The sequence below is a fragment of the Coffea arabica genome, chromosome 11e (genome assembly GCF_036785885.1).
Source record: "Coffea arabica cultivar ET-39 chromosome 11e, Coffea Arabica ET-39 HiFi, whole genome shotgun sequence".
Taxonomy (NCBI): domain Eukaryota; kingdom Viridiplantae; phylum Streptophyta; class Magnoliopsida; order Gentianales; family Rubiaceae; genus Coffea; species Coffea arabica.
In genome coordinates, this window is record NC_092331.1 from 53,266,067 (window position 1) to 53,293,369 (window position 27,303).

The following is a 27,303-nucleotide window of genomic DNA, read 5'->3' on the forward strand; positions in this document are numbered from 1 at the left end:
CGCTATACCAAATAATAAGTGAGGGTGCACTTGTGGTTCCCATGCCAAACATCTCCTGAGTGAGCCAGTTGGATTCTCAGGAGACCTAAAAATGAATAAGTGCAAAAAGAGCACAAAATAGCACAAAAAAAAAGGTGCTTCTGAAAAAAATTGGGATTGCAATTGCCACAAGAGGGACAGCTTTGCAGTCGAAAAACAAAATCTATTAACAAGCTGCAGCCAAGTCCTTGCACTCACACATCAAGGGACAATGGGGGGAACCCCACCGCAACTATAGTGCAGGCCAACCACTGTCGTTACCATTGTTAACGCCCTGGTTCTGGTGAGCAATCCTAGATCTCACTTGGACCTTCGACTTTTAGGTATATTGGGATTTTAAACCAAAAAACTTGGTTGTGGATGGAAAGTTAAGACGAGTCTTGTGGACGTTTTTAACCCAACTCCTGTGAGCACGCCATCTTTCTTTAATATAATTGTCATATGGGCCAATTAGTGTTGAATTCATATCAAATTGTTATGCTCGAACAAATTTCCTTTACTAGGCTAGATGACATTTCATCCCTCACACATGCTGAAGACTGGGAATTAACCAATTATTGCTATTTGATACAGCCTGCTCTACATGTTTTTGAGTGGGAGTATCGTCAATTTTTCCTCGCATTCAATGGCATAGGGGGTATTCATTGTCCAAGGTGACTTGTCTATGATCGTGAAGAGATGGCTTATCATGCTTGGCACTAGAGACATGAAGTTTTTTAACTCCACCTGTGTTGACACAATACATCACACAGCCGGTCCCAAGTCCGGATGAAGGAGGAGGGATTTTTTTTTATGTTTTAGAAGGCAGCTCTTAGCATACGTTCTCAAAATCCTTCTGTGCAGATTATATATGAAAGGTTGGTGAATGCGAGTTTTTTCGTTTCATTCTTCTTGGTAGTGCTGAATTTCTGGTCTTCATTTCATAGTTGATCTGGATTTTAGCATCTATCCCGGGTTATGATCCAATCACATATCTTTCATTCTTTTACTTTGCTTTGTTTTACAACCGCACTTTACTTTTTCAGAGTTTGTATACTTGTTCACGTAAATCTGTTGTGTGTTAGAGCTGCCAATGAACTAGTTTACTGTGAGTAATCAACATGCACTAGTACGTTTGGCATTGGTAATTGACAGGAACTTTTAACCTGATTCTCTTCTGTTCATTCAGTCACCTGAATTGTGTTGTAATATGTTCTTAAGCTCACTTGCTGTTGCAAAGGTAATGAACTTTGTTTTATCTCATGCTGATCTTTCATACATGTATAGTTTATATCGGCAAATTATGATACGGAAAAAAGGTTACGCTACTGATATTTCAGACACAAGTTGTACTATTTGGTGTGGCCGAAGTCTGATGGTAGAGTGGCTTTCATATCTTGAATTTCTTTCCCTAATTCGTGTGCTATAGGTAGATTTGCAGCACCATTTTAGTCAGAACAGATGTGTAGAGCGAAGTGATGCTGATTACTTTCTAATTTTGCAATTCTTGGCAGGGATAATTCTATGGGATCAGTCTAATGCAATTTTGTATTGTTACAGTTTAATTAAATGAACAAGCTTTTATAGAACTCGTGGACTCACATATGGATTTGAAGTCCTGTGTGTAGATTAGAAACTCTGTGAGTGGAAAGTATGTCTTTCTGGCAATGTTATTGATTTTGGAATTTGTGGCGGGGTTTCCTGGCTTGTTGGTGATAGCCTGCAGACGTGGTTACAACTGCATCAAAATCTCCATATAGTTCTTTGCGAGCTTTAAGAAATTTTCAGAATTAACTTGACAGTTTACTGATTTGACATAGCCAAATTGCAGATTGAAGGGGGCAAGATTTTGTTGTTCAAACCATCAACTTGATCTACTAGCTAGTAGCTTATTTTCAAACCTGCACTGAGAGTTTTCGTTCAGTCCAAAACTGAGCCCCTTTTTAGTACTAGGACACACAAATGATGGCCATTTTCCTGCTCCAATAGTCCCAAAAAAGTTCATATGCCAATGTCACAAATCTCATGCATAAAATGCAGGTTTTAAAAGAACTATTTGACCAAATAAACTATTCAAATACTCAGAACACTTGTAACAAACATGGGAATCATTACTCTAGCTAGAGCGATCCGATCCAAGTGAACAAATAAAAGATTAAACAATGTTTTAGTCTAGCTGCAATATTGGGCCAAACTATATATAACCAAACATTATGAGATTTTCAAACCTGCACTGAGAGTTGACCATCAATGCTTGTTGCCCTCTTCTTAAGCCCGTGAAGATGAATTTCTCAATTAAGCCGGTCACAGCACTCAATATTGCCATGAAAAATATAACCATGCCAAGCAGGACATGCCATGGTGCAAAATTTGCTCTAATTGTGGAGTCTCTGGCTCAGAACCAAAAGGTAAAGAAGCCAAACAGCCACTGACAAAAAAACCTCAGAATCTTCCATTAGATTCTGGCTCTAGTTGTTTTAATAAACTTGTTCTTATTTTTTCATGCATACAAGTCGTATTACCTGTTCTTACAGACAAATCCCCACCCTTTTCATTTTTTTTGTAGATTTGCAGGTCGTCATACACGTTAATTTATCTGTACGAGCATGTGTATAAACTAAAATACCAGACTTAAACTATTACCAGGTTCTCCAAAGTCATCGGCCGCATCTTTCCTCTCCAAACTGTTGCCAAGTTCCTCCTCTGTACTTACAGATATTCTCCTCTTCTTAGCTAACATATTCTCATCCAAACTTTCAGAACCTTCAGCATTTAGAATACTCAAAGATCTGACATACTGCAAAGCATATTTAATCGTACAACTGGTCAACATCTCACAGAACATAAACGCAACTTGAATTAACTTATTTAGTTTTACATACACAAGAAGGTATGTAAGAAAATGTACTGCAATTACAGGTAACAAGACACCAAGCTGATTTCTACACTTTACACCTTTTAGATGCAAGCAGGTTTCCCATTGAGATAGTTCAGATATATGAAATTGGATGAATCAATCAGATCATCTATAAAAAAAAAGAAAAAGAAAAAAGAAAAGATGGTGAAGAAATATCATGCATGCTGATTCTGCACAAGTTCAGTAGCATAAGTATATAAAAGCCATAGGCTATTATCTTCAAGAATTACATTTCATTAAACTGCAATTTCTCTACTAATAATCATATCGAACAATTATGTCAGAATTGCTCCCAAACTCGAGTATTCTGCCCCTGGACCATCTGTTGTACAATAAATTTCTGATTATCCTTGTGCTAATTGTCACTCTTTTAACCAAGATTTCATAAATTAATACAGCTATCAAGATAGAACCGGGTTAGCAAAAAAGTTGTAGAAAGAAGCATTGTTCTAAGATCAGAAGTGCTAAAAGTCAATCAAATTTTGAAAAAAAATTAATGAAAAGAAAAAGTAAAGAATGACAATAGATCACCACCTGCTAGCCAGACTCACTTCATTTCTCCACTATTTTACAAGAGGAAACAGTTTACATAGAATAGCCAGTAAGAAAAGATTATCTATATTTGACACATAATTCTATTGTCTCCATAGGAGGATTCAGAGGGATTCTCATCTTTAAAAGTCAATAGTTCGATTTGGTAGCAGATATTTCTGTTCTCATGGAATTCTTCAGGTTTCAATCAGCAATCAGGATATAAAAGTCTTCTATAGCTGCAACTGATGGAAGTAGAAGAATACAGATAGTTATTGATGCATATGAAAATAACATCAGATTGGGAGAATATGCAAGGTTGTCCACTGTAGGAGTGATGTATCAGATCTCTATTTTGGCAGTTTGAAAAGGAGAACTGGTACAAATAGTATCCCCATGGACGCAACGGTTTCTAAATTTCTTCTTCCCTACTTCTGTTCTAATTTTCTGCACCGATTGTATCCTAGAGCCCTATTTAGTGCACAAATTCAGCAACTCAATATTCCAACAACATAGAGCATGCTTCAAGCTTAAGACCCATATCCAGATAACAAAGCACTTCCCCAGCTTTTGAAATCCATTAGAAGTACACTAAAATAGCTTCTGACTTACACAAGCTGCTGATCAGTAAAACTGTCCTGAACTCTTTTAACTAATAGTCCTCAAAGCAGCAAACTCATTCACACAAAATTTGAACACAAGCTTTTAACACTGAATATTATTTGACAGTGGGGAAGACAGGTTGAACTCTTACTTTCACATTGGTGTATATTCAAGGACGGGAAAAGAAACTACCACATGCAATGGAAGATGAGAGTAAAATGTCAGGAAGAAAGCCACATATGACACAAAGGTTTAGGACATCATTTCCAAGACAAAGATGCATAAAAAATTCACCAGTGAATAACTTAAATAACTCCTTCATGGATGGCCTAACAAACCTGGGTCTGTGGGGTGTGTGTACAATAGTACATGCAACATGTACTGGGCTTCAGCTCAGCCCTGGGGACCAGAATATCTTATGACAGGAAATTGAGGTGATGAATCCCAACATTCCAATTAAAAGCCCTTCCAACAAAGTCAACGAATAAGCCTATGGTCTCAAACAATGGCCGAAGTGTCCTCCCCTGTCAGTTTACCCAATACCCATAAGCTACTAAAGGACCATAAATTTTAAGTCTACTGAAATATGTAGAATTTAAATTTTTAATAAATAATCGAGATCCTAAAAAGATTACCCATTCTTCAAAGTGGGGAAATTGGATCTTCAGCCAAGTTCCCAAGAATATTAAAATTTACTCTTCCCTTAAACTCTTCATTGGTTGCATCAGTTGTGAATATTGATGGCATTCATAAAAAACGAATGGAACGCATAATGTATCAATATATCAACATCAGTTTGAAGCCCTAAGAAAACATTCAGCACACACAGCTTTTATAAAAACTCCGTGAAGTCAAAAGAATAGAATCTTGGAAGCACCAGATGCACACCTCCCCATTCTCCAAGTTGGTTTATCATTTGTCTTCCCTTTGCAACGAGAGAGGTCCAAGAAATAAAAACGATACAGGCTTTGTAGAGGACTTCAAATATAACTGAAACTCATTCATTTCTTTCACATAGTGATAAGCCTCAGCAACGCTTGGCCCCTGGTGTCAATATATCCAAAAACAATTCCAAACAAGTTGTCTGCCACAAGATTTTAAGGTAACTCTAAATTGTCCACTTATTATTTGGGCCCTAGAAGAGTGCAACATCTCATGCCTATACAAGTCCCTTTAGGTATGAATGAAAGACAATTATCTAAAGCTGCTGCAATGGAGAATGCCTTTTTGATAGTAAAAGCAAACTGAAGCTTATATATCTATTTCTTGAGAACTCAAAATAGGTGATTGGCAATCAGCTATATATTTCATGCATATAATATCTGATGTCTCAAATGCCGAACAAAATTGGACTAATGATCTTCTCCTTCCAGAAATATGATCACTTAAGACCATGTCATTCTTCAGAGAAATATAATGATACACTTATTAAATTGCTTTTATATTTAAAAAATTTTTCTTACGGCAGAAAATATTGCATATCTTCTATCTATTGTTTATGATTTATTTTCAAAGAAAACAATGCAAAGGTTCCGTATTAGTAAGGTGAATTTGTGCTTAACCTGTATCAGTTATGTGCTCAAGCTTAAGCTAAGGTTACTATGTATCCATAAGCCTCTTCAAATTCAAGGAAATTGGTAAGTCAGTTATACTGGAAATTGGTAAGTCAGTTATATATATATATATATATATATATACTGGAAAGCTGTGAGTGATTAACCAGTGCTGCATTTTGGATGTCGGATCATGTCATTTACTCAAGAAGGCACAGCAGACTTAAGCAGTCACTTGATTGAACCAAGTGACAAATGACAGTGTGTAAGCAAAACATGTTGAATAAGACTTGTAAACAAGGACTAAACCATACTAATCTGTGACCCAAAAATGCACAGGCTACAAATAAATGGATGAAGTGGAAGATCATAGGAAAAAAAATTTGAAGCCAGCTACTAGACTCAGATGTTAATAACCTATCGGCAGGATAATTGACATCTTATCCTTCTGTTTGTCTGCAAACTGAAATCTTAATCAAGTTTAGAACCCAAAAATCATCAACGTTTTTCCTAGACTAAGTTCAACAGATGGAAATAGTGTTGCGTGCATAATTTTGCCATTATTCTCACAAATGAAGACCATTAGTGTTACACTTTGTTAAACTCAGAAAAAGGGAATGAATTTTCCTTACCTTTTATTCATCAATCATAACGGTATATATACAAGTATAGACATATCTAGTTCCTATTATTTAGCCTACAGATCAGCCTACAATCTGTAACTTATCTAATCCCTACAAATCAGCTATCTAATCCCTACAAATCAGCCTACATCTGTAACTATCTAATCCCCACAAATCAGCTATCTAATCCCTACAAATCAGCCTACAATCTGTAACACTCCCCCTCAAGTTGGAGCATAGATATCAATCATGCCCAACTTGTTACATAGATAATCAGTACGGACCCTGTTAAGAGATTTTGTGAATATATCACCTAATTGTTCCCCAGTCTTCACATAACCTGTAGTGATCAAACCCTGTTGGATCTTTTCACGAATGAAGTGACAATCAATCTCAATATGTTTCGTTCGTTCATGAAAGACTGGATTAGAAGCAATGTGAAGTGCAGCTTGATTATCACATCGTAGCTTTGCAGGTACTGAGACCTTAATTCCTACTTCACTCAGGAGCTGATATACCCATATGATTTCACACACAGACTTTGCCATAGCTCTGTATTCAGCTTCTGCACTTGATCGTGAGACTACATTCTGTTTCTTACTCTTCCATGAAACCAAATTTCCCCCAACAAAAACACAATATCCTGAAGTAGATCTCCTATCTTCCTTACACCCTGCCCAATCAGAATCTGAGAAACATTCGATCCTAGTATGACCATAATTGCCATATAGGATACCACGTCCAGGAGCACCTTTTAAATAGTGTAAAACTTGTTCTGCTGCTTTCCAATGGTCAATAGTTGGTGATGACATGTACTGGCTCAGCACACTCACTGAATAAGCAATATCAGGACGTGTCACAGTAAGATAATTCAACTTTCCAATAAGTCTTCTATACCTCTCAGGATCTGCAAACAACTCACCTTCTTTGGTTAACTGTAAATTAGGAACCATTGGGGTACTACATGGTTTAGCACCCAATTTTCCCGACTCCATCAGTAAATCAAGCACATACTTCCTCTGAGATAGGAAGATTCCTTTCTTACTCCTGCTAACTTCAACTCCCAAGAAATACTTTAACATCCCCAAGTCTTGGGTATGGAACTGAGTAGTAAGAAAGGACTTCAGAGACGAAATTCCTCTAGGGTCACTACCTGTGATGACAATATCATCCACATATACAACTAACAGAATAATACCCCCATGAGATTGTTTATAGAAAACAGAATGATCGGACTTGCTCTTTTGCATCCCAAACTTTTCAAGAGCTTGGCTAAATTTTCCAAACCAAGCCCGAGGACTCTGTTTCAAACCATATAGAGATTTGTTCAGACGACAGACTTTCCCATACTCCCCTGGAGCAACAAAACCTGGTGGTTGCTCCATATAGACCTCCTCCTGAAGATCACCATGAAGAAAGGCATTCTTGATGTCTAATTGATGCAGAGGCCAGTCATAAGCTGCTGCAAGGGAGATAAATAACCTGATAGAAGCAAGTTTAGCTACAGGAGAAAAAGTATCATGATAGTTCACGCCATAAGTCTGAGCATATCCTTTAGCAACAAGTCTAGCTTTCAATCGAGAAATGGAACCATCAGGATTCATTTTGACCGTAAACACCCATTTACATCCAATAGCTCGTTTACCTGCAGGTAGGGTAACTAAAGTCCACGTACCATTGACATCTAGAGCATTCATTTCCTCAATCATAGCATTCCGCCATCCGGAATGAGCTAATGCCTCTTGAACAGTTTTGGGTACAGAAATAGTGTCTAGGGATGTAAGAAAAGCACGAGAAGAGGAAGACAAATGATTGTAGGAAACAACTGAAGAGATTGGATAAGTACATGCACGTTTACCTTTTCTTTGAGCAATAGGGAGATCAAGATCATCATTGGTAGTCGGATCTGATGACGAAGATACTGGTTCATCAGGACATGATGTTGGAGACTCCAGGACCAAGTCAGAACTGGGCAGATGTGGGCGACGCGAGTAGGTGTATTTGATGGGAGGCTTAACTGGTGTAGAGGGAGGCGAATCCAAATTTGGTATGACACTATAGATTAACAAATCATCATCCTCCCCCGGACTCACAGAACCTGAAGATGAGGAGAAAGGTGTTTGTTCCAAAAAAGTGACATCGGCAGACACAAGATACTTACCAAGACTAGGACAATAACAACGATACCCTTTTTGTACACGGGAATAACCCAGGAATATACACTTTAAGGACTTAGGATCAAGTTTTGTAACTTGAGGACGAACATCCCGAACAAAACAAGTACACCCGAATATCTTTGGTTCTATAGGAAACAATTGTCTATTCGGGAATAGAGTGTGTAAAGGAGTATTACCAGATAAAACAGAGGAAGGCATACGATTGATTAGAAAACAAGCAGTAGAGACAGCATCAGCCCAGAAGCATTTAGAAACCTTCATTTGAAATAACAAGGCTCGAGAAGTTTCAAGAAGATGTCTATTCTTTCTCTCAGCAACCCCATTTTGAGAAGGGGTGTCAACGCAAGAAGTTTGATGGAGAATACCCTGCTCAAGCATGTATTTCTGAAAATTTCCTGAAACATATTCTTTTGCATTATCACTTCTTAAAATTTGTACTGGTTTACCAAATTGGGTTCGTATTTCAGCACAAAAGGAAGAAAAGTGAAAGAATAATTCTGAGCGATTTTTCATCAAATAAAGCCATGTCATTCTAGAATAATCATCAACAAAGGTAACAAAATATCTGAAACCAGTTTTAGAAGTCACCGGACAAGGACCCCAAACATCGGAATGGACTAACTCAAAGGGAGCAGTAGCTCGTTTATTGATTCTAGGACTAGAACTAAGACGATGGTGTTTAGCAAACTGACACGACTCACAATCTAATGAAGTAATGTTCGAAAGCTGAGGACAAAGTTGCTTTAACATAGAAAGCGAGGGATGACCCAATCGACAGTGTTCTTCAAGAGGAGAGACTGTTCCAGCACAGGCTATAGACCCTGGTTTCTGTGTATCAAGAATGTAGAGACCGTCAGACTCATGTCCCTTACCAATAATCTTCTTCGTCATGAGATCCTGAAATACACAAGAACCAGGAAAAAATGAGACACAACAATTAAGGGCACGAGTAAGTTTGCTGACAGAAATCAGATTAAACGATAGTCGTGGTAGACTCAGAACAGATGACAAATGGAGAGATGATGTAGGTTTAGTGGTTCCAGACCCAATAACACTGGATGTTGAACCATCGGCTAAAGTAACAGGAGTGATAGATTTATGTGGCTGAAAGTTAGAAAGTAAATTGGGATTACCTGTCATGTGATCTGTAGCACCAGAATCAATGACCCATTTTGGAGAAGAGGAAACAAGGCATGTATTGGGTTTACCTGTCTCAACAAGTGCAGTAACACGACCGGATGGCTGTTTCACTGTTTCGTGAAACTGAGTCAATCTGGCATACTCATCTGCAGAGATTGTAACAGACTTTTCAGAGGTCTCAGAACTAGATGCAACATGTGCAAATTGAGCTTTCTTATACTGTAGCTTTCGACAGTCCCGCTTGATATGTCCTGGTTTATGACAGTAGTGACATACAATTTCTCCTTGCTCCTTTCCACGATTTTCAGTAATTTTATCAGAGTTGTTGGACCCCGACCCCATGCTCTTACTGTTGCCACTACTCTTGTAGTGTTGTCTTCCTGAATCAAATGTGGTAGTACGGCTAATAAGAACACTGTTAGGCTGAGTGGATAGAACAGGTAACGTATTCTCTGTACGAAGAATCCTTCGAAAAGCATCTTCTAGACAGGAAATTTCTGATCCGGAAAGAATTTGAGATTTGGCAGTCTCAAATTCAGACGGAAGACCGGCGAGAAAACTCATAACAGCCATCTTCTCTCGCTGATTCCGTTGTTCCTCCACATTGATACTGAAGGGAAGCAGCATATTGAGCTCTTCATATGTTTTCTTGAAGTCCATAAAATAACTGGTGAGAGACTTATCTCCTTTATCTGCCCTGTAAAAATCCTTGCAAACATCATAGATACGAGAGAAGTTTCCTTTTCCCGAATATAAGAACTGCAAATAGTTCATTAACTGTTTCACTGTCTTACAATGGGTAACCAGGCCCACCACCTCACTATCAATAGAATTACGAATTTGTATATACAAGCGAGCATCTTCTCTCACCCAAGACAGTCTAGAGTCATCCGTAGGTGGATCATCGGTCAGATGACCATCCATAGAAATACTGAGTAGATATAATTCAATAGTATGGTTCCAATCAAGAAAATTAATTCCATTTAATTTGTGTTCCGTGATTTTTGAAACCAACGGAACTATATCAGAAACTCCAGTCTTTTTGTCAGACATAATTGCTAAGAAAATTCAACAAGATAACAGATTACCCACAAGAGAACCTGTCGTAGCCAGGTCCCACACCTAGATCGATGTTGACCCAAAAACGTACCTCCCTGAGTTGGCGGTGTCTTTAGAGGAACCTTTAACGCCTGCACCTTGAATATGGCAGCAGCCTCCCTCACGCCCAACAGCCCAGAAAATTTTTTTTTTTTTTCTCAAAAAAAACTTATGAACAGAACTGCTCTACACAGAACTGCTCTGATACCATGTTAAACTCAGAAAAAGGGAATGAATTTTCCTTACCTTTTATTCATCAATCATAACGGTATATATACAAGTATAGACATATCTAGTTCCTATTATTTAGCCTACAGATCAGCCTACAATCTGTAACTTATCTAATCCCTACAAATCAGCTATCTAATCCCTACAAATCAGCCTACATCTGTAACTATCTAATCCCCACAAATCAGCTATCTAATCCCTACAAATCAGCCTACAATCTGTAACACACTTCATTTACAAAAAGTTATCACGTTTAAAACGGTAAACAACTTTAGTGAGTTTGTTTTTCCCCCATCAACACCTGTTGCATTTGAACAACACAACATGCCTGTGACTACCTTCTGCATAGCTCACCCAGTTCTCCAAACTTCATCAGTTTTATCAATTTGTTGCCATCCCATTTGCTGTTTACTTATGCTTAATCATTCAAACATCTATTCCATAAAATTGCTACTCTTCATCTTAAACCAAAACAATTACAGCTGCAAAAACATTACACCGGTAATTCAAACCCGCTACAGTCTTATTCACTTACAAAAACCCCAAGTTCCCAACCTTGCCCAGAATTTAAGAATCCCATAAAACCAAGTTCACTAAACCAATTTAACTGTCCTGATTCTGAAGTCAGCATGAATTTTCTTTATGTCTAAAATTTCCTTATTGTCCAAAGAACTGACAAGAGACAAAACCAGCAGAATTCATTACCTTTTCAAAAATTGACATGACTTCTTTTGTTGCACTCTTCTCCCTCTCTACATAACAAAGGAAGCATTTTTATCAATCACCACACTGCCCGGACTATCCCAAACAATCAAATTGAAAATTTTCAAAAAACCCAGAAGCAAATTACATAAATAAATGCCAATAAAGTACAAAAATAACAAAAAAAAAAAAAACTTTCTGGACAGAAGAGATGGGATGAGAGATGGGATGGGATGAGAGGCCTTACTGAGATGGGATGAGAGGCCTTACTGATGGGGCAGGTGATGAGGAATCCGGAGTGGGAATGACTGAGGAGAGAAGAAGAGGCGTTGTAGTCAAAACGAGGAATGGTGATCACAACAGAGTGCTGCTCCCAGGGCTTCAGCTGCTCCTTGGTTTTCAGTTCCAATTCTTGCTTTTTCTTCTGTTTTTGCTGTCCCAAATTTTTCAGCCACTCTATTGAGTCTATCGGTGTTTCATTCCCAGTATTAGTGAGTTAATGGATGGCAAATGATATTTATATTTATATTTCGCCCCTCTTTTGTTTGGCAAATGAGGATTTATACCCTAGTTCTTCCACTTACTTTACTGATAAAATATGATTTATACTAAATGATTTAGGCCTTATTTGATAATCTAATTTAACACTTAAACTTAATGGATTCAGATCTGAACATTTTCAGATGCATTTGATAACCAAAAATAGAATGTCTAAATTAACTAAGTGACATTGAATTTTTTATGCAAAACTTGAAATATTAAACTTGAAGTCTGAATCGGTTAAGCTATTAAATTGCTAAATACTAAATGTGACACATTTGAGTGTATATCAAAATGAAATATTAAATTTAAAGTCTGAATCCATTAATTTATTGAATTGTTAAGTACTAAATGTAATACATTTGAGTGTACATCACATTAAGTGATAAATGAATAACTTATCACCTATTTTTTGGAGCAAGTTTTACTTGGGAAATTTAGTGTCATTTTATTTTTCAAAGCCAATTTTGCCTAGAAAATTCAGTGTCATTTAATTAATTCAGATGTACAATTTTTTGGTTATCAAATGCGTTTGAACATGTTAATATCTAAATCCATTAACTTTAAGTACTAAATTGAGTTATCAAATAAGGGTTAATACTTAACAATTCAACAACTTAATTTAATGGAATTCAGACTTCAAACTTCAATTTTCAAACTTTAATTTTATCAAATGCACTCTCCTTTTACCCAAATTCTACCAAACAGGATCTTTCTACATATTACCACCCCCACAATTTACAAAGTCATTTTAACAATTGAATCTATTAACCGATGTCAGTCAGTTTGGACCATTATGTGATATCAAAGGTGAAAAAAATCACATGTGTGCACAAAAATAAAACCAAAAAAAGGTGTAGATTTTTCTTTTGGAAAAGGGAGAATTGTAGTTTTAGTCTCCAATTTTTAGATTAAGTGCTAAATTAGTCTTTAATGTTCCGATCAAAATAAATTTGGTTTTCAAAGTTTTTGGTAGTAGGTACATTCTACAATGACGAAAACTCAACAATGACTAATAGTCAAAATTTAATTATTGTTATTTAACAATTTTGACTTTGTACTTTTGGATTGAAATTTTAATCATTTTAGTTGCTTAAGTTTTCACATAGTGATATTGAGGGTATTAGGACAAAATAAGACGTGAATCACAACGCAATTGTCTTAAATTGGTACTAGCAATTCTAATTAAACTTTTTTATTTTTTACTTCATTTATTCATGCCACTAATGTCTCATATACTTCTTCCCTTTGGTATACTTGGTCTCAAACTTAGTATTATATATGTAATTATTGTTTTATCCCTTTCTTACTCATTTTGAGAGGGAAACGAACTAGCATGAAAATTTGAGGCAATCCTTTTAGGACTATCAATGGGGCTGAGTCAGTTTGAACTCGGCTCCGAGAAAAAGTCTAATGAGTCTAACCTTCATTGAGTTGGATTGAAATTGGATCTAAATATTAGCTCCAAATTAAATGTGAGCAGAGTTTGGGCCTTATTAGGGTCAAACCCGATATAGGCTCGACCCTTTAATATGCATACATATATATATATATATATATATATAATATTCATATTTTGATATATATAATTATATATCTAAATATATAATACTAATTCTTATGAGTTATTTGTCAAAATATATTAATATATATATAATTATATATATATACGTAATATTACATATACAAAATTATGTCAAAAGATTTAGAAGGACGAATCTTAGTATGAGCAAATTGAGGACCTTTGAAGGTATATTAACTATTGATCATGTTTTATTTCTATTTTCCATGTACATTGAATTAATTGGATATATTATTGTTGAAAAATTCTTGGTTTATATACTTTTTAATGAATTGTTACCGATTCTTGTATAGTTTTAATGTTGTGGTCCTATGGATATTAAATTAGTTTAAAACTTAATAATTATAGTAATTACATTAAGGGTACGTTTGGTTCCCGTAGAATTGGAGGCTTGGAATTAGAATTGAAGCCCCAATTCCAAATCTTCGGTTGGGACACTATCAATGCCAGAGAATTAGAATTCAATTCGAATTCTACGGACTATCAATTCCACAAATTCAATTCTTTGGTAGGACCTAAGAATTACAATTCCAATTCCATAATTTCACCTCCTATCCGGGTTAGTACGCGGATCCTAGATGGATTAAATCAGTGAAACGGGTCTCTATATAATCAACAAAAACATAACTGAAAATGAAAGTCCTCTCTCTGTCTCTTGTCACAGACCAACCACCGTTTCTTTTGCAGCTCTTTCTCCTCCACATCTTCCTTCTCCGCCTCCTCCCATACTTCCTCCTCTGCCTCCACCTATACTTCCATTGCTGACGCCTTGTCTCTCCTCTTACTCATCTTCCTCCTCTGCCTTTTCCCAGCATTGAACATCTACTTTCATTTACGCATGTTAAGAGTGAAATTATAGGGTTTCTTTCTGTAAATTGGCTCAAATCCAGTGGCTATAAGTGATATGGGCTGCGCCATGCGAATTTCGTAGATAAACAAGGCTGACCATAGCCAGTACCAAGTTCACAAGGATACGGCTCAATCAGTTTGGTAGCCTCTGCCGCGCCTCCATTGCTGCTGTAATCATTTTTATTCCTCTCATCCTTATTTTCTGGGCTCTCTCCTTCAGCTCTCCCGCTTTCCCCAAATTTCAGACACATTTAGGGCTTGTGAAAGGTAATTCGATCTTTGAAATTTTTTCAATTAATCATTGGTTATGGGCTTTATTACATAGCTTTTTTTTTCATTGGATACATTGCAATGGTTTGTTTTGTTTTGTGAAGGTGAATTTGTCTAAATTTTTGCCAATCAAACAGCAATTTTTTTTTTTTTTTTTTTTGTATTTTCTGATATTTTGCTCTAGTATTTTTGGCTTCTAGATTTATGCTGTTAATAAGGATTAAAAAAAAAAGCACAAGTTGATCGTTTGTTTCCTTTTTCTTATTTTGGGTTTGAGTTCAATTAGTTAAATCAAGTCCAAGTTTTAGCTTGTTGGAATATATAATGTTAGTTTAAAATCATATTGGTGATGAAGATGAAAGGGGTAATCTCGTATGTCTTCCTTAAAATGGTTTTTGAGATCTATTAGAAGCTTTTGCATTGTGGAACCACAAATTGATACTGCATTTGGATTCTACACTGAAAGATGAGATATTTAGCTTTGTTGTGGTTCATGTCTGCTTCATATCCTGTATTTTGTGCAAGCAGTGTTCTAGTAAATTATCAATATTCTAGTAAATTATTTCTCCATCATCTAGATAAGATTAATGTCTCATATCCTATCATTTTTTAGGGATGAAATAGCACAGATAGCTCATTTAATATATTCTGTATTGCATTTTCTGCAAATTAATTTCTGGTATGTTGGAGAACTCACTTCTCCTTTCTAATTTCTTAGACTGACTTGTACCAGGAAAATAATTCTTTTCACTGTTTAAAAGTAACTCGTTACATTGTATGACGTATGAAAGTAGGCTATGTGTTTGATTTCCTCCTCTGTTTTCAATACGGCAACATCAGAAACTTACATGAGCAGAAACTCCCGAGTTTTGCATTATCAAATTTTCAGTTATATGCATCTTCATCAGTCAAAGTTTTATGTATTTTTACACTTCTCCACTAAGTTTTGTCTGAGACCTGTGTAGCACTTGGAACTCTGTGCAGAAAGTGCAGAGAGCATTATTGCAGTCGGATGTCCATGCAAAATCTGATAAAAGTCCTGTAACAATAGCTGTGTAGCACTTGGTGTATGATAAAATTAGCGACGAGGTATGTTATAAACGGTAATGACTTTTACAAATAATCCCACGATTGAATTTATTACAGGGTAGTGGAGAGAGGTTTTCACCAATTAAATGAAGCAGAGCCTGGTCTACTTGAACAAGAACTTAAACTAACTGCTTGTAGAGTAACATCTGTAAGTAAGCCTTGGATATAACTGCAATTTCCCTTGATTAAGCCTATTAATTCTACTTCCTTATTTTGTTAACTTTTCACACTAGGTGCAGTGTCTTGTTCTTTAAAGGAGGTGAGATTATTGTATACTTGTTGTAGCAAATTAGTGACCCTGTCAAATTTCTTGGAAGGCGCTGAATATTAGATGAGAATGATATTAAGAAGCAAGAGGAAAAGCTAGAGGCAGGTGCTTCATTTCTTGTGAAAATGGTACATTTGCCCTACAGCTAAAGCAAAATGGTCGTTGTGTCCTTATTCAAGTATTATTTGTCAAAGGAAAATGGTCTTAATTTAGCATTGAGCTTATGCAGTTTTACAGTCACCCTTACCTGACATGGAAACATTGTGATGGCCTGTGTAGGTCTGCAAGGAGGAGGAAAGTGGTGGTGCCTTGGTGTTTCAATGTTGAAGCTGATGGCTTGGTTCCTTTGTTTTGTGTTTTTGAAATCCACAATTGGTTGAAGTCTTGTCTTACCTTTGAAACTAGAAAGGACTATTACAATTCAAAAGGGCTACCTTTCTCTTTGGCTTGTTTTAGGCTTTTAGCGAGAATACATTTTTCTATTTCTTTTAGCGAGAATACATTTATTAAACTTTTAGTGAGAATGCATTCTTCTAAAGAATCATGAATTTGTTTTGTAATATTTTCTATTTATATTGTCATTGTTGGTTGTGGTTTTGCCTGAATGTCTCAGCTGGTTGTTGCTCTTGGGGCTTATCAAGGTTTTGGCTGGTATTTTGCAAAAAAGGAAGTAATTTGCTTTTTTCATTATAGTATTCATGGATTATATCAATATTTGGCTGTATCAATGTTTGCTTTTTTCAGACGCCAAGAGACTACTAATGGCTAGGACTGGTGTTGCTTCCAGAGGCCAAAAGTTTCGATTGCTAACAAACCATTTCAATGTTAAAGTAGCCAGAAATGAGGGCTACTTTTCCACTACAGTGTATATAACCTCTATCTCTATGATGGTTGTTTAAGCAAGCAATTTAGCACAAGTATTCTGTTCTTGATATGCAGGTGTCTATTTATATTATCATTGTTGCAATATTTTCTATTTATATTGTCATTGTTTGTTGTAATTTTGCCAGAATGTCCTAGCTAGTTTCGGGGTTTTGGCTGATATATTGCCAAAAAGGAAGTAATTTGCATTTTTCATTAAAGCTTGAGTAACAATTAGCTAAATGCAAGAAAAAATAAATTATTAAAGGTACAAATTGGTTTCTTCCTTTAAATTTTTAGTAAAAATTAGCTAAATGTAAGAAAAAAAAGAAATTATTATATAAAAAAAGAAAAATTTTATGTAAGCAAATGTTTCATGAAAACAATTCTAATTCCTAATGAATTCTTCTCTCATCCAAACAAAGAATTTGGAATTCCAAATAAATTCTGTATCAATTCTATGTATTTTCCAAACGAAAGAATTGCAAGGATTTGGATTTCCAATTCATAGAATTCAAATTCTATAGAATTTCAATTCTAATTCAATTCCAATTCTGTAGAACCAAACGTACCCTAAGGAAATTAAGGAGTTATAAGTGAGTTTGAGTTAAGTCCGAATTAAACTCACAATTTGAATATTTTGTGAGTCAAGTACGAGTTTCATATTTATCAATCCAAAACTCATAATTCGAAATCCAAAAGTGGTACTAATTCAAATGGCCCAATTGACAGGCCTAAGTCCTTCCCTTCTTTTGATTTAAATGAAATTAATAGTACTCATATTCCTTTGTACCCAAACAGCCTTTTGACCTTTGAAAAAAATTACCCAAAATACTACAAGTTATCTTCACCTAGATTAGAATTATTTCAAGTAATCTTGAAAGTCAAGTCACATAATCGATTTTGTTGTCTAGGTTCTATTTTTCTTTTTTAGTTTTTTATTCTAATTGTAAAAAAAAAAAAAGGTTCTAATCGCAATACTACTATGATTGATCATGGAAGTATATTGTTTGGATTGCATTTTTTGGAAGGGTATATTGTAATACTTTTTTAGATATGATATATATAAAATAAAAAGTTCATTGAAAAATGTATCAAGGAAATATTCCCAAAAAACATGAAAATTTTGTCCAGAGAATGGCAATCCAAAAAAAGCCAGTATATTGGCATACTACTGCAAATTGACCTCTTTTTTGCAAATATATTATTTTTGATAACTTAAACTATCCAAAAAAAAAATCTCTAATCAAAATATTGAATTGTTATGTTCAAACTTGTAACATCATGTTTCTAATAAAACAAACAAAATAATGAAAAAGATCAATCTTTAAAAATATTACCTATGGAAGATAAAAGCAATTGACAAAATTCAAGAATTCTTCCAGACTTGTGGTTTTCAAATATCATTGATTTCCTCCAGTTTCATGTGATCTAGTAGGCCCTTGCAATTTTAATCTTTTGCCATTGCTAGAAAATGTACAATGGTAGAGAAAGAACGGTTTTGGTCGTGAAGAAAGAGGCAAAGGAACTCTTTTATAGCAACTGTGAAGCCTTAGGACAATTACAGTAGTTAACAAATAGGCACAATGATAAATGGGCTACATTGCCTTTTTACACAATAAAAAGAAGAGAAAGAGTGTGTGAGGCCTTTTTTTTTCACGAATGGTAATATTATTTGCCTTTTGAAAACTCCAAAATTTGGAAAAGAACTTTCCTTCTCTCATTTGTTGCTATTAAGAGAACTCCAATAGGCACCGCTTTGTTACACAATATGAAGGGTTGTTTTTAGGTTCGTCTTATTGTTTGCGTTGTAAGTATTGAACCTGTAGTTAAAACTTTACTAGATTTTGATTAGTTGGGATTTACAATGTGTTCATGCGTTCTTGATTATTGGGTTTCTTTCTGTGCATCATAAGTCATGATTCTGCTAAAAAGATTTAGTTCGATTACTTTTGAGGCTATAGGTACGCAAGTTTTAGTAGGGTTTAATGAAGAAACATTTTCTTTTTAATTGAGATTGGTAGTTCAAAAAATTGATGAAAAGAATTTAAGCCTGACATGAATGGAAGTTATTCAAACATATTCTCTTCTTTCCATTTTTTAAATGAAGTTCTTTCTTCGCATGTAAAGAAAGAAAAAATAAGTTCAAGAGGTATGTTTACGATTGTTTAAAAAATCAATTCAAAAGGTTTATTCTTTTGAGAAAATCAAAGAAGAGATAGTGAAATAAGGAAGAAACGCAGTTTTGATTCCTAATGTTTAGCTTGCTCACCAAAACGATCCTTAATATTTTGACAAAAAAAAAATTTTCTCCATAAAATTTGTGATTTTAGGCAAATATAGAACAATTGAGGAAACATTTCAATAATTGACGGGCAAAATTAAATTGGTTTAATCCATTGACAGGCATAACTAACCCATGACACGCGTTCCTGGAGCGCATTTAGGTCATTTGTTATGATTGGAGTTATTTTCTTCTCAATTTCCATTTTATATAAAACTATATAGATTTATATGGTTATGTGATTGGACTTTCTGCAAAAAAGCACGTTCTTGTATACAAGTTTTTCTGCAACTGCCTATAGATGTTTTACTAAATACACTCCAAATATTTCAGTTTCCAATCTCCATTGGCATTTGAAATGAAATATGATGTGGTTATTATCATGCTAAAATCCTTATAATTTGTAGATCGTCTTTTCCTAGTCAACTTTTTCTTTTCAGCTGGTTTTATTTAGAATCTTAGCTACACATTTGGAAGCGAATCAAAAACAACTTAGAAGCGGAGTTGAACATTTCTCAAGAATATTGTTAGATTGACTATGACAAATACCTTGCTTTCCAACTTAACTAATCAAAATTTTATCGTTGCCTTTCTTAGCATGAGAATATATGTATTCTAATATGCTTTGCCCATTTCTTAGGTTATGCCCAATATGCTTTTCGTTGCAGGTAGGCAAATCTTTCTTTGTTTCGTTACAATGAATTTATGTTACTTTGCAAGTATTACCAAAGTGCCAATTTCAAGAACGATCTTCAAGCACAAGAGACAAATCAAGGACTTTACCTTTACGTGATTATCATCCCTACCAAAGTAAGTTGGATCTTAGGGACAACATATTTTTTTTTCCTATCTATTAGTTTTACTTAGAATCATAGCTAGCCATTTCTTTTTGGAGCAAATTAAGAAAACATTAGAAGGGAGCTGAACATTATCTGAAGATTGTTAGATTCCACATGACAAATGCCTTCCTTTCCAATTTAAACAATCAAAAGAAATCCAAAATTTTCTCTATGCCTTTCTTAGCCCAAGAGAATAGTTATTCTTTACCTATTTTTTTAGGTTATGCTCTCTATACCTTTTCTTTTGAGTAGACTGACATTTCACTTTTTGACCACAATAACTTTTGATATGTACTACCAAAATGCCAAATAAAACTCCTTGTTTATACCACAAAGGGAAAAAAAAGCATACGTTCTCAAATTCATATCATTCTTGAACAGCAATTCTTTCAAATTCATATAATTCTAGAATTTGCTAGCTCATATAAACCGCATCCTCTATACTACAAAAGAAAGAAAGAAAAAGAAAAACAGCATAGTTTCTGAAATTTGGAACAACTCTCAAAATTTTTTTGATAAGAAAACTGATTCTTGAGAAATTTGACTTGGCATTATGGCAGAGAGTGTTGTAGGTTTTTTGATTAACCAGCTCTCAACCTTGCTTTCCCAAGAGATCACACTTTTGGGGGGGCTTAAATCAGATGTTCAATTCATCAAAGATGAACTCGGGAGCATGAAGTCTTTCCTCAAAGAAGCTGAAGCAAAGGAAGACAATGATTCTCAACTCCAAGAATGGCTAAAGCAGGTTCGATGTTGGTTTTTTGGGGCATAAACTAAGAAACAACACCTTAGTGTTACAAAAAAAGCTTATAAGAGACTTGTATTGAAGGTAGAAAATGAACTTTTGTTCTACATTCATCAACTCACTATTTATAGTGATTACATGAAACAAACTAGCAAAATATCCAACTAACAATTATCCTAAAAATCTCAACAAAATATAATCTTCTACTACTAGCAAATCTTATCTAAAATATTTGTTAACAAACCAACATGATCTTTGGTTAACAAATATCCTTATTTTCTAATAACTAAATTATTTTGATATCAAACTCAATCTGATAAAATCTGTAGAAAAGTTGGCATATCTCAACACTCCTCCTTGCCACTTTTGCTGTAGATTTTCAATTGTCTTCTCAAATCTTTGAACCTTGTTTTGGAGAGACTTTTGTAAGAGATTCTGCAATTGATGATTAGCCTTGCAATGAACTTCTTCCTTTGGATTTTTATGCAAGCTAAATATTAGTCTTGCAACAAACCACTTCTTTTGTCTTCTCATGCCAAACTCCACATAAAAGATGATTTTTTTTAATGTTTCCAAATAACCTTCTCATAGGTTTAAAGTGGAACATTCTTTGACAATATTTGAACCTATACAGAAAATATGAAATTCTGCATGATTCTTCATTTTGTCATCATCATCAAAATCTGTAGACTCAAAAATAGAAATGTTATAATCTTGATAAATATCAGGAATCAATTTGATACTTCCTGACTTATCAATGATCTCCTCCTGAATTTTTTCAGGATCTGAATTCTTGATTTCATCATCATGTTCCACTTTAGAGTTGTCAAAATCTGACCAATTCATAGTGAAACTTCTCCTTTTTATTTTAATTGAGAATAATTTATTCTCAATCAAATCATTAGCCATTATCTTTGTGAAAACGGCATCAAAAACTGATATGTGAATGCTGGCCTTGGATCTCTGTCTGATTACAACTCTGTGGTCTCTAATTTGTGTATCCATCAGCTCTTCAAATGCTGATGAAACAAAATTCGTCTCCACCATATCCCGTAGATCATTGACTACCAAATAAGTCCAAAATTTTATGGCCCAAATTTGGTAAGTTTCACCACTAAAAGTTGAAACATTTGACAAAAAGTTCTTTCCTGTCATGGTTTTGAACTTATAAAGGATCCTCACCAATGCATCACTCTCAAAAAAAGAAGACTCAAGCCCTTAAGATATAGGCTCTGATACCATTTTGTTGGTTTTTTGGGGCATAAACTAAGAAACAACACCTTAGTGTTGCAAAAAAAGCTTATAAGAGACTTGTATTGAAGGTAGAAAATGAGTTTTTGTTCTACATTCATCAACTCACTATTTATAGTGATTACATGAAACAAACTAGCAAAATATCCAACTAACAATTATCCTAAAAATCTCAACAAAATATAATCTTCTACTACTAGCAAATCTTATCTAAAATATTTGTTAACAAACCAACATGATCTTTGGTTAACAAATATCCTTATTTTCTAATAACTAAATTATTTTGATATCAAACTCAATCTGATAAAATCTGTAGAAAAGTTGGCATATCTCAGCATTCGAGAAGTTGCTTATGATACAGAGGATGTTCTCGATGATTTTACCTTCCGCTTTGCTCGTGGCTACAAGGACGGATTCTGTGGCAAGGCTGGAAAGATCTATAACTCAATAAAGAATCTGAAAGCTCGCCATCAAATTTCTTTGGAGATAAAAGACATCAAGGCCAGAGTTGGAGAGATTTCAGCAAGGCATCAGAGGTACCAAGCCCTATATGGTACTCAAGAAAGAGGCTTCAGCTCTTCCCGACAGGCAAATGCAGATTTTGACATTCGTGCTCAATCACTCTTCATTGAAGAAGCTCGACTTGTTGGGATTGATAAGCCAAAAGCAGAGCTCATCTCAAAAATCCTTGATGACCATTCCCAATTGTAAGTAGTTTCTGTTGTGGGAATGGGGGGACTCGGCAAGACTACCCTGGTGAAAAAAGTCTATGATGAAGCTGCAGTGAAGAAACAATTTCAGAGCCATGCCTGGATAACTGTTTCTCAAAATTTTCAGTTCAGTGAGTCAAAATTAGAGTGGTGGACCAAGTCAGCACAAAATTGAAAGAGAAATAATTGAGAAATTGAGTGAAAATACTCGTTCAGTCAGATGATTAATAAAATAGATGTAGTTCTAGGTTAGTTACTCTCAAGGACGTTTATGCTCTCTGTTTTTTTTTTTCCAATCAAAATTTGCTACTTAATCTGCACCAAAAAAAAAAAAGAAAAAGAACATTTTGTACGAGAATTTCCCTTGCAATAAAATAGTTTTAAAAAAAACTCAAATTTATGCACGCACCTTTTTCTTAATCAAGCAATTGAATAGCCCTTTTTACAATTTTCCTTAATTAACAAGAAGCAATCAAAAAAGTTTCAATTCTCCCGAGTCCCCAAGAACTGATAGTTGGAATGACCTGCCCTGCGCATGTTGGAGACTTTGTCAAGGTCTCCTAGAATGCATGCTCATTGAAGATTCAGTTGACGTCCACAAGCACTTCAAGTAGTGGAAATCCACAGGTCAAGCATGATGAAGACCTCAGTATAGATCAAGCAGGATCATTTTCTATATTAGCTACCAGAGTTCACATGAAACCATCATAAAACAATATTTCCATAAACACCTAATTTCCTTTATCAACATGAGAAAAGCAATGGGAAATCTCCATGTTGCGACTTTACTTTCCTTTAATTTTTGGCTTCTCATTGTGCAATTTCAGCTTTGTCATACACAAAAAATCTACTCAAACACAAGCTGCATTGAGAGAGAGCGAAAAGCTCTTCTCAAGTTTAGGGAAAGCCTAATAGATGAATCACACCATCTGTCATCCTGGTGTGGAGAAAACTGTTGTTCATGGGAAGGAATTGGTTGTAGCAAGAGTAATGGCCATGTTGTCAAGCTTGACCTCCATAACCAATTTCCATTCGATCCTTCTAGGTACTTTTATGATGTAATCTACGCTAACAGTTACAGCACAACCTGCTTGGGAGGTGAGATAAGTCCATCTTTACTCGAGTTGGAGCATTTGCAATATTTGGACCTTAGCATGAACAACTTCTCAGGCATTCCAATCCCAACATTCTTGGGATCCTTAAGGAATTTGAGATATCTCGACCTGTCTAGTGCCGGTTTTGAAGGAATGGTTCCTGATGATCTAGGAAACCTCTCAAGGTTAAAGTACCTCCATCTTGGAGATACACCTCAAGGCTGGAGTTTTGGCTCAGACTTCACATTGACTGCAAAAGATCTTTGGTGGATAGCTAAGCTTTCTTCTCTAGAAAGCTTAGACTTGTCTGGCGTACAGATTGTGAACAAAGGAGATTGGTTGCATGCTGTTAACATGCTCCCATCTTTGTTATCATTAACTTTGGCAGGTTGTGATCTTAAAACTATTCCTCCTGTTTCACACATTAATTTCACTTCTCTTACTTCCCTTGACCTCAAAGGGAATGGCTTTAGTTCTCCAATTCCTCTCTGGTTCTCTAATATGACTTCACTCATGAACCTTCACCTTGAAGGTAACTACTTCTTTGGTCCAATTCCTGACTCCCTTTTGCAACTGACCTCTCTTACTTTGCTTCATCTTTCTTCCAATAGCTTCAGAACTTCATTACCAGATTCACTGTGTAATTTGAGTAGCCTTGCTTATGTCGATTTGAGTTTTAATCACTTTCAGGGATCACTTCCAGTTTGCCTGGGGAAACTATCTTCTCTTACTATACTCCATGTTCATTCTAATGAGTTTTCTGGTACCATTCCTACAAGTCTTGGGCAGCTCACTAAACTGCAAAGGTTACGTCTTGCAGACAACCCATTTACTGGTATGCTGTCTGATTTCCACTTTGCCAATCTCAGGGAACTCAAAATTCTGGATATTTCTTCAACCTTGCTGAGTTGGAATGTAAGCTCCATGTGGATTCCTCCATTTCAACTACAATATATTCACATGGGTTCCACCAAATTAGGACCTCCATTTCCTTCATGGCTTCAAACACAAAGGGAGGTTAATACATTGATCATGTCAAATGCAAGCATCTCAGATACCATCCCTGATTGGTTTGAAAAGGTGTATTCGCAGATTCATTACTTGGATCTTAGCACCAACAACATAACAGGCAAGCCACCAGTGTTCAAAGAAATTAACACGTTTGATCGACTCATAATTTTTTATTCCAACAAATTTGAGGGCTCCTTGGTATCGTTTCCACCAAATGCTGTTGCATTTGATGCTTCAAGAAATTTGCTAACTGGAAATATTCCTCCCCTTGATGGGAACTCGGAAATTCCACTGATATTGAGATATCTCCATCTGAATGATAACCAATTGACTGGAAGCATCCCTGATTGTATATGCAACATACAGTCTTTGTTCACCTTAGATCTCTCCAACAATCAGTTAACAGGAAGAGTCCCTCTATGCCTGGGGAAGCTGCAGCAGTTGAAGACACTGAACTTGAGAAACAACAGCCTGTCTGGTCATATCCCAAATTCATTAGGCTACATGGAACCTCTGGTATATTTACTCTTGAGCAAAAATAAGTTTCACGGGGAGCTCCCCTGGAAAATGCAGAACATGAAAAATCTACAAGTTCTTGATCTTGGAGAAAATGGACTATCAGGCATTTTACCTGCCTGGATTTGCAATGGGTTATCAAATCTAAGAATTCTCAGACTTCAATCCAATAACCTTGAAGGTAATATTTCAATGCAATTCTGCCACCTTAAAGATCTTCAGGTACTAAACTTGGCTCACAACAAACTGGAAGGAAAAATTCCTACCTGTTTTGGTAACTTGAGTGCAATGGTATCTACTGAATCAGACATTACACCATTTGCATTTTATCTAACTCGCCATCCTCAAAAGCTTTCAAACTTTATGAAAGGAAGAGAGCTCGAGTACTCCACAAACCTTCCTTATCTAAGATCCCTGGAGCTTTCAGGAAATAATTTAGTTGGAGAGGTCCCTGAAGAACTAATGGATCTTGTTGGGTTGCAAAGTTTGACTTTGTCCAATAATCATCTAAGTGGAAGAATCCCAGACAAAATTGGCAATTTGAAACAACTAGAGTCTCTTGATTTATCAAGAAATGAACTCTCTGGTTCAATCCCTCTAAGTTTGTCCACTATAGACACTCTGAGTTACCTAAATCTATCATTTAATAATCTATCAGGGCGAATACCAACTGGAAATCAGCTCCAAACCTTGAATGATCCATCTAGTTTTGAAGGCAACAGTGGACTTTGTGGTAAACCACTCTTGAAAACTTGCCCTGACGACAAATCACCTGATGGGAATAAGTCTAGTGGTAGACATGAAGCTGGCGAAGAGTCTTATTTCTCATGGTTCTTTGCTGGGATTGGACCTGGTTTTGCAGTTGGATTCTCGGCAGTTTGTGGCATCCTCACTTTCAAGAAATCGTGGAGATATGCTTATTTTCAATTCATGGAAAATGTCTACAACAGACTGTGGCTGGCAATTGCATTGAAGACTTCAAAGCTTCAAAGGAAGTTCAGTAGGTGTATTTAGGCCAATCAGAAAACTTTCATAATTTTAACTCCTCTCTCTCTCTCTCTCTCATTGTATTCCATACTGAGATATTCCTTTCTATTTATAAAATTGGGAAAATATCTAAGAGGAGCTATAAGATTTCTCGGTAGATGTCACTTTAAGCCTGATTACACAAGTATCCTTACCAGACAAGGCAACTAAGCAAACAACTTAATATGGTGCTACAAATGTTGTGGGAGTTCTTTAGGTTACCACATAATAGTTTCAAACATTCTAGACAAAGCCATTGCAGGTTCTTAGTCTGAATGGAACATATGTTGTTTTTCCGGATAACCAACATTTGCCTAATGTTTAAGTGCTACTTATTGAAGTCCTTAATCAAGGCTTCACTCAGACAATAGTTATTACATTGTCCGTCTTTATTAATATTCCTTCCGACAATTTGACCTCGATTTGAGCCTTTAAGAGAAGTTGTTCTAGAAACCTTTCGAAATTTGGCAAAACAAAGCATAGTATGCTTGAATGTGTCTTATAGTTGTTATTCATCATAGGAAAAGGCATAAGAAAAGAACATTTCCAACCCCATTTCCAAGGATAGAGCTAGCTCAATGGTCAGTAATCACTGTGAAACGGGACAATTCATTGGATGTAGTCGAAGGGAATAAATATATAGATTATTATTTATGAATGTTCTTAAGCAATGTAGATGAAGAACAGCTACTGAAGTTTTCAAGAACTTTTATTAATGCAATTCCGTAAAGTTCTACAATATCCTCATTTTTTAAGCCGAATATTTGGTACTCATTTT

At 35.6% G+C, this 27,303-nt stretch overlaps 1 protein-coding gene and 1 long non-coding RNA gene across 5 annotated transcripts; both read left to right on the top strand.

Moving 5' to 3' along the window:
- Nucleotides 1-14,327: 14,327 nt before the first annotated feature.
- Nucleotides 14,328-16,793, top strand: LOC113719679 (uncharacterized). 4 transcript variants are annotated; one of them, XR_003454971.2, is made up of 4 exons: nt 14,328-14,828; nt 15,816-16,068; nt 16,154-16,316; nt 16,468-16,793. It is a non-coding gene; the product is annotated as an uncharacterized lncRNA (long non-coding RNA). The 4 variants fall into 4 exon arrangements; XR_003454973.2 differs by having other exon boundaries at nt 16,160-16,316; XR_011825462.1 differs by having other exon boundaries at nt 15,797-16,316.
- Nucleotides 16,794-23,627: 6,834 nt separating this feature from the next.
- LOC113718504 (receptor-like protein EIX1) lies at nt 23,628-26,513 on the top strand. Its single transcript, XM_027243406.1, has one exon. The coding sequence runs from the start codon at nt 23,628-23,630 to the stop codon at nt 26,511-26,513; it is 2,886 nt and encodes a 961-aa protein (XP_027099207.1).
- The last annotated feature ends 790 nt before the right edge of the window (nt 26,514-27,303 follow it).

Excerpts from the sequence above, each read along its gene's own strand:
- LOC113718504 (XM_027243406.1), top strand. The coding sequence starts at position 23,628 with ATGAGAAAAGCAATGGGAAATCTCCATGTTGCGACTTTACTTTCCTTT.